The following is an 8,559-nucleotide window of genomic DNA, read 5'->3' on the forward strand; positions in this document are numbered from 1 at the left end:
TGGATTTTATGCTAACACCTATTGTACAAATATACCAACTGTTGTTATAGAACAAATGCTAGCCTTTCGCCTATTTAGCTTTCGCACATAGACATACCTTCCGAGAGCTTCAATTGAAGTAGTTTTCAATATTAAAATAAAATATATTGTGTTGTTGCGTACATAAATATAAATAGCCTACATACATATGTGTAACCAAAGCTAGAATGCAGTAAGAAAACATATTTAATTAGGACAATTAAAATTAGTTGATTGAATTTTGCTGCCATCTTGTTCTGTTAGCTTCAAGCACCTATTTAACTAATGAAACTCACTTATTTCTAAACTTTTTTTCCCGCCTCGTCAACCCATATTTGAATAAAATCACCCAATCGGACCAACTAATTGGACTCTGTAACCGCTTTATGTATTGCGGAACACAGATGTCTACCTCAGCCGGTTGGGATGGCGTTTTAGATGCTATTATCAATGAGGAAAATTGCGATCCACCCGACAACGACAAGGGCTATCCGGGGAATTGTGGTTCAGCAACAGTTGGAATAACGTTTCTTCTCTCATACTTAGTCATAAGCTTTTTGATAGTTATTAATATGTATATTGCTGTCATTCTCGAAAACTATAGTCAGGCCACCGAGGACGTACAGGAAGGTCTCACCGATGATGATTACGACATGTATTATGAAATTTGGCAGCAGTTCGACCCCGAAGGTACGCAATATATACGTTATGATCAGCTTTCTGAATTTTTGGACGTCTTGGAACCGCCACTTCAAATACATAAACCGAACAAGTACAAAATCATATCTATGGATATACCTATCTGCAGAGGAGATATGATGTATTGTGTAGATATTTTGGATGCGCTTACCAAAGACTTTTTCGCACGGAAAGGCAATCCTATAGAGGATACAGGTGAAATCGGCGAAATCGCACCGAGGGCAGATGCCGAGGGGCACGAACCTGTATCATCAACTTTATGGCGACAACGTGAAGAGTATTGTACACGCCTGATACAAAACGCCTGGCGTAAATATAAATCACGTACATCTGGCGAAACTGAGGGAAACGTCGAAAACACCTTTACTCCCAAAAGTGACGGTGCTGATGGTGATGGTAATAGTGATGGTGATAGTGATGGTGATGGTGATGGAACAAATACTGGTACTGGTGGAGACATAGGCGATGGGGCGCAGGATAGAAATATAAGCGCTGTAAACAGCCCAGAAAGGGGCCTCAATGGCAGTGAAATAAGTCCGGGCCTTGCGAGTGACGGAGCTGGTAGCGGATCAAGCGGTAAAAATGGCCGCCAAACGGCCGTATTGGTCGAAAGTGATGGCTTTGTGACTAAAAACGGACATAAGGTTGTAATACACTCGCGCTCACCGAGTATAACGTCGAGAACGGCGGACGTCTGAGCCAGGCCTCGCCCCCCCCTCCAAGATGCACCTTAATCGAACTGACCTAAATCAACAAAAATAATTTTCTGCCACATTCAACAACAACGACAGCGTACAGCAAAAGAAACCTCAATTGCAATAAAAGCTACAAGAACCAGCATCACTATAAACAGCTGCAGTTTTTGTACTTTCAGTTCAAAAATTAATGTTTCGAAAACCAAAAGTGGGAAGCAGAACAATACAAATACTCAACATCTCCACTGCGACTACATTATAATCACAAATGGAAGTAAAATGAATGAAAAAATTGTTTTATTTAAATTTTTAAGTGTTTAGTCTACGACTGTTTCATCACTCTAAGATTTCTAAAAAATTATTTACTATAAGAAGTAAACTTTTAAATACTCTAATTCCTTAAAATTATTTATTGTTGTAAGTATAATTTTATTTGCCAGGATTCACTGTAAAACATTAATTACAATACTATACTATGATAACTGATTTATAAATAGATTTGTGCATATATGTATGTATCTAATATTGGCACAGAAAGAGTTTTCAATAAGTTTCTGTTTAAGTTCAACAGCGATATGAAGCATTCGATTTTATAATTTTAAAGCAAAAGAAACGGAAAACAAAAACTTGCATAATTAACTTATAATAAAAAGCCTACTGCCATATCTCTGAAATCAAATGCACTTCAATTTGAAACAAGAGAAATATTTACATACTTGCACATACTGTTATCAATTTCTAAATTAAAAAGAAAATAAAACACTGTCCAATACAATACCAAGGAAGTTTACGTCCCACACAAAACTGCATGGCAAACAAAATATTCAAGCACGTTCATTCAAACATCTAGCATGACTTGGAGCTGGGGCGCATGGAAAATGAAAACGGAAATGAAAGGATTAAAATACTACTGCAATGATAAACATTTGAAATTATAATGTTTTTGTAATGAAGCGGTCAGTTATTAAGAGCTAATCTAAAAATCTATTAACGACTGAGGTTAAATTTGTATAAAAAGTGATTTTGCAAAATAAAGAATTCTATAACCAGAGAACCTACATATGTATGTAAAGGCGTCGACATAAACTTCTATTAAAATAAAATAAAATAAAACTTCTATAAAATGTTATATATCAAGAATTCTGAGATACACAGTGAGTTATGATAACATTAGTAGAAATCTACAGGTGAACATAAGAAGTTGAAAACAGCAAACTTAATTCAAAAAAATGATAAAATTAAAATTATAACAATAGGAAAACAAACATCCCCGAGTTTCTTTCTGACATCATGGTGAAGAATAAATGGAATGTGAACAATACTGACAGGAGTAAATAACTACAAGTTATAAAGACAAATCACCTTCATTCTGTGCGGTGCATATCTATAAAGTAGTAGATTATCATCAAGACATGTGCAAGTGCGAGCAATTTTTTAGTACGAAATTCTAGTGGGAATACAGTTATAAACTGCAACAAAAATAAACAGACGATTCAAAACTGCTAAATTTTGGAAGTTATATAGAACTATTAATTCCCCATATCCGGTATTTATGCAATGAAAACAAAGAAAAATTACGCGAAATAATATTTAACAATTCAATAATATTCTATTTTGGCATAAATATGTACATACAAATGTACATATGTAAGTATGTACAAATGAAGCGAGAACCAATGCATCATATTTAAACTGATAAAATCGGGATTTATGCATATATACTCCTACACATGGATGTACCAATCTAAACACATTTGTATATTTGACTGCAATATTCGCCCAAATAAAAATGTGGTATACATAAAACCTTTTTTTTAGTTTGTTGCTAACAACTTAAGCGCTACGTACATTTCATTGCTTTATATGTGTGATTTTTATTTACATAGGTATTTTAGTGGCTCAAATAAACATTTGTAGCTTAACCAGCTGAAAGGAATTATATTAACATATAGCTTATAGCTACTTAAACAACTATTACATTATGATATTTTCATATTTTATCACTGCAGTGATCACTTCAATTTCTAAGGAGATATGAGAGAATAAATTAACATTATTCATGAATGCATACTTCAGTTTGTATATGTATTCATTTGAATACATGTTCTGCAAACATAAAAAAGTAAGGCATCACATTAGCAATGGTTATGCCTTTTTTGTTTAAAGTCGCCACATAGTGAGCTAAAAACTATAATCGATATTTACTACCATATAAATGCCATATATGTATGTAAGTATATTTCTTTTTCAAGGATTCAGACTGGAATAACTCGTGATATGGCTTATTTTGAAGAACACGAATCAACTCTAATTTATGACGCTTTCAGACAAGTTTTATTAATTTCCTTAACTTAAGCAAATAATTAACAACCAAGTAAAGCTTTGTTATTGCTATTCACAATTGAAACTGCTTAACCATATTTCTTTCTTATTTTCTTGTTTTTATTCGAACAACTTGCCATTTGTTGAGCTTAAATAAGAAAGCCTTCGTTGTTTTTTATTGCGACTGCAGCGTAAACAATATGCATCATAAATTACCAAAAAAGCAGGAGCATTACGGCTACTGCGGCTACTGCCAATTCAAGCCCAAACGCCAAACTGCTTCACTGATTATTTTTAAGCTGTTTACGAATCGCTACATACAGAAAATAAGTTCATTAAGTAAACCAAAATCTACCAACCGGGTGCAAAATATTTTAATTCGAGGGGCGGGCGAGATTAAACTAAATGTGGGATGAAAATATATTAAAAACTTTAATTAATAAACACGTATATTAGCAGTACCACACTAAGGAGACTTTGCTAAAATAATAACGAATATTAATAAATGAGTAGAGGGAATAGAAAAACGTGTAAAAACTAGTAAAATTTCGTTAATAAATGTACATATATATTAAAAAGGATCGTGAAAACTGAGATGACTTAAACGCGACTAAAAGCCGTAATTTATTTGCAAAACTGCAAATACAAATAATAAACTTGTCCGTTTAATTGGATAAAGTATACAGCCGAGCATATAATTCTCATTGCGACCACCAAAAATTAAATCAAAACGTCAACCGAATGATTAGTCAAAATCAAATATATTTTCGATGATAACATACTTGTAAATATATTACTTCTCTCCAAGTATATGAAATTCAAAACTAGAGGATACGAACCATACAATTTTGGCAGTCTTAACTAGCAATGGTAACGAAATCAATATCTGTGCAACGGCGTATTGAGTGCAATAAAAAAAAACAAAATACAATGAGAATTACAGTTATATAAATCGATAATTTATATAGCATAGAGACGAAAAAGATATATTTAAAAATAAATGAACTACTATTTGTAGTTAAAATCGTTAAAACTACTAACATCAACTCGTAAATAAGTAAAGCAGAACTAAATCAAGCTGAATACAAAATGCTATTTCACAAAAACATTAAGCTTTATATATTTGTAAAATACCATAGGGGCATAAAAAGCATGTACATTCGAGAGAATAGTCCAAAACAAGACACTCATACACTAAAAAATTATTTACATTAACTTATTCGTGCATATGAAGATTAAACCCAAAAACCATAATTTATGTATTTAAGCGATTGTAAGTGTAATGGCAGCAAACTGTAATTAGCTATAGCTATAAAACCGCGTTAGATATTCTAATAAAACTAGCAACAAAAAATTATTATAATAAAAATTCGTTGAATAGGAAAATAAAAAGCTTTATTTCTAAGAAAAAGATATTGTTACAGATTTCGGCAATAAAATACGTTGACAAAGCTGCATAAAATACGCTCATTTCTCTTGTACTATGTGTGCTAAATGGTTTAAAAGAATTAATATATGTATGTGCTTACTTTTCATTACTTTTTTTTTAACAAAACTGCAGCGGCTCAATATTATGCCTTACTGCTCGATATCAACCGTTATCTGCAACAATTTAAAATAAACCCTCACACAATCTGTGTATTTGGGGGATGCAAATGTTGCATTCATACTCAGTGTAAGCATAAGCAGATGAACATATGTATGTACCAATCCAAATACATATTTGTGTAAAAACTTATAATGACGTATGAATTATAACGTCTAGATATGTATATATATTTTTGTAATGCAATTCAATAACTTTAAACTATAATTTAAAAATTATATGCAAATGAAAAAAGCAAATAAAAATTAACAAAAGTAAAGTTATAAATATGTAAGAACTGCATACAAATACACCTGTATACAACAAGTGAATACAAAACACCAGTTTCGAACAAACAAAACCGAGAACACAAGTACAGAAATTGAAAAATCCCGGCATTAAAATGAACATACATATAATAATCAAATAGAATCTGTTTGAATGTATCTTAACATCGTAAACGAATAATAGTTAATTGCTTTCACTATTGTTCATATGTTTGGTTTAGATTGCCTTTTCATTTTACCACAAACGTCACGCTACTAGTAAATATTAGAAAAATAAAAAAGTTTAATTATTTCATTAGTTTTGTATCTTTCAAAACCAAAAAGCATAATAATATGATGCCGACTGAGTAAAACAAGCTAGAATCTACTTAGTTACAAAACACACTATGTGCTTTACTTGGCTCAACCATTTGAAAAAACGAACAAATGAGTGGTACTCATCTAAACTGGAAATTACTTTTACTTATGACAAATTTATTCAATTGTAATGATGCAAAATCTATTTGATAAATTTATATAAAGTTCATCTTAATATGGCGGCCACCGTATCTGAATGGGTTGGTGCGTGAGTACCATTCGGAAATCGGTAAAACGTTTTTTTCTAATAGCGGTCGCCTCTCGGCAGGCAATGGCAGGCCTCCGAGTGTTTTTCTGCCACGAAAAAGCTCCTCATAAAAAATATCTGCCGTTCGGAGTCAGCTTGAAACCGTAGGTCGCTCCATTTATGGAACAACATCAAGACGCACGCCACAAATAGGAGGAGGAGCTCAGCCAAACACCCAAAAAGGGTGTACATGCGAATTATATATTATATATATACATATATAATCTTATAATTTAAATACATATTTTTCATTATAACAAGCACACATACTAAAGTTTTTGGTAGCTGAAAAAAACGTTGTTTCTAATTTTCGTGTCACATTCAGTTATTCATTATTGATTATATAATCCCTCTTCTCTTCGCCACTTCTCTGTTCGCTATCCCTCTGCTCGGCTCACTTGACGAAAAAATTGCTTGTAAAAGCAGCAACAAAGCTATCGAGCAAGATTTAACACTTTTCCAGCCCATTCGAAAATTATAAATTTGCCCATTTATATACTGTATTTAGGAGTGCTACACGCATTATCGATTTTCTAAAGCTGATAATATGTCTTCTTAGATGAGTACTTTTAAAATTACCATGAAATTATCCTTTCTAAACTCTATCACTCGCAAAAACAGTTACATACTATTAAATTAGCTAAATTGAGTGCAAATGTATGCATATTGAAGCAGGTTAAATAAATTTATTTCTAGCAATGGCATTTATAAATAGTTAACCACGCAAAATAGATTATGAATAACCGTACCGAAAGATATAATATTGTAAAGCTCATTTCGATATTTTGTTTACCCTTAAGCTGGCAGGTTTGGTAACTTTCTTCCAAGTCCGAAATGTAAATTTTGATGACGTACATTTCTCTATTTTAATTTATGTGTAATCTTGTCAAACAATTGACAACGATATCAGGTTGTATAATTCATTTCAATTTTAATATACACCAACATTCGAATTGAGTAATCTTTCAATTGTTCAATGTATGATATATTTCAGGTTACTGAAGATAGATTTATTAAAGTTGCACCAGTACTTAAAATTGTTAAAATAAATAAGAACTCATACAGCGTCCTTATCTATACAAATTCGAAGGGAGCCGTTGATTTATTATCATTCCAAATATACGTTTATCGAATTTCACCAGTCTTGAATTTAATTTCGTACAAAAATTGTATTTCAGAAAGAAATTCATATCTAAACATATTTCTTACAAAACGTATGAGTGCCTTTAATCATAATTCGTTTTATCGGAAACTGCAACAAGTTAGTTTTTCAAATGTTCACAAATGTTGATATCAAGAAAACTTAGAGCTGATTGTTTTAGGTGTGAAAATACCAATTTTATTTTATTTATCTTTCGAAATTTTTGTTGGAAGGAGAAACTCTATTCAATAGCAACTTCCCCGGCTATATGTACTAGAGTTTACGAATATTCTTAACAATATCTAAGCTAAATTTTTTACCTTCATAAAACTACCGCAAAATATTAACTACAATCTTTGACTTCCCATTTTCTTATTTAATAGCCGTAAATGCGAAGAACTAAATTGTACTTGACATCCTTACTTGAAAATACATACATTTCAACATCATTAATTGCTCATTTATCCGATATGCTTTATCCGATCCCATAAGCAGATATACTGTATCTGTATATATATATGTGTCCGGCATATACATACTTACATACAAATAGTACTGTTATTTTAAAAACAATTAAAATTAGAGCATGTTACATAAATCATATATAGGATCCAGACTGAGATCGTTATTGTCGTATGCAGCTCGTTATTCGATATATTATATTTGGCAAGTTTTTCATAATTTTCTATTTATCGAATATATTGCATAAAAGTTCAGGGCAAAATATTAACGACAATAAAGAGCTCGATCTGATTTTATCATTTCATAAGTTATACACAGAAATAAAAGCGTTTGAAACTAATGAAGGCTAATGATCCCAAAATCACTGATATTAGCAAAATATTTTTTTAATTACCACAAAGGAAATAGACGAGAAAATATCATCATCGAAAAACTTCAAAATCTACATTTGTATGGTGCATTAATAAAAATGCAAAATAATACTAATATCAAATAGCATTGAACACAATAAAATTCGTAGGTGATTTATGAACCTCATAAGAGGAAAAAAATCATAACCGTGCACAATAACATTTTAAATGTCATTTAGTATTTAAAATTAAAAAAATTAAAATATTAGCAATAGTTTCTGAAATAAAAAAAATTGAAAGCAGAAGAGAATTAGAAATGGAAAAATATAAAGTTATATAAAAAATAGGAGATTTTTTATTTAAATTTATATAAATAATTAACGCTTTTTTAGTTTT

At 31.3% G+C, this 8,559-nt stretch overlaps 1 protein-coding gene across 46 annotated transcripts in view; it reads left to right on the plus strand.

Moving 5' to 3' along the window:
• LOC128859375 (sodium channel protein para) overlaps positions 1-4,660 on the plus strand; it is a 65,858-nt gene extending 61,198 nt beyond the window's left edge. For all 46 annotated transcript variants that reach the window (XM_054096369.1, XM_054096366.1, XM_054096371.1 and 43 more), the window contains one exon: positions 423-4,660. In XM_054096369.1, coding sequence (XP_053952344.1) covers positions 423-1,415 — 993 coding nt within the window. In that variant the 3' untranslated portion in view covers positions 1,416-4,660. The remainder of the gene's footprint in view (positions 1-422) is intronic.
• Positions 4,661-8,559: the final 3,899 nt, after the last annotated feature.

Source organism: Anastrepha ludens, chromosome 3 (assembly GCF_028408465.1).
Source record: "Anastrepha ludens isolate Willacy chromosome 3, idAnaLude1.1, whole genome shotgun sequence".
Lineage (NCBI taxonomy): Eukaryota > Metazoa > Arthropoda > Insecta > Diptera > Tephritidae > Anastrepha > Anastrepha ludens.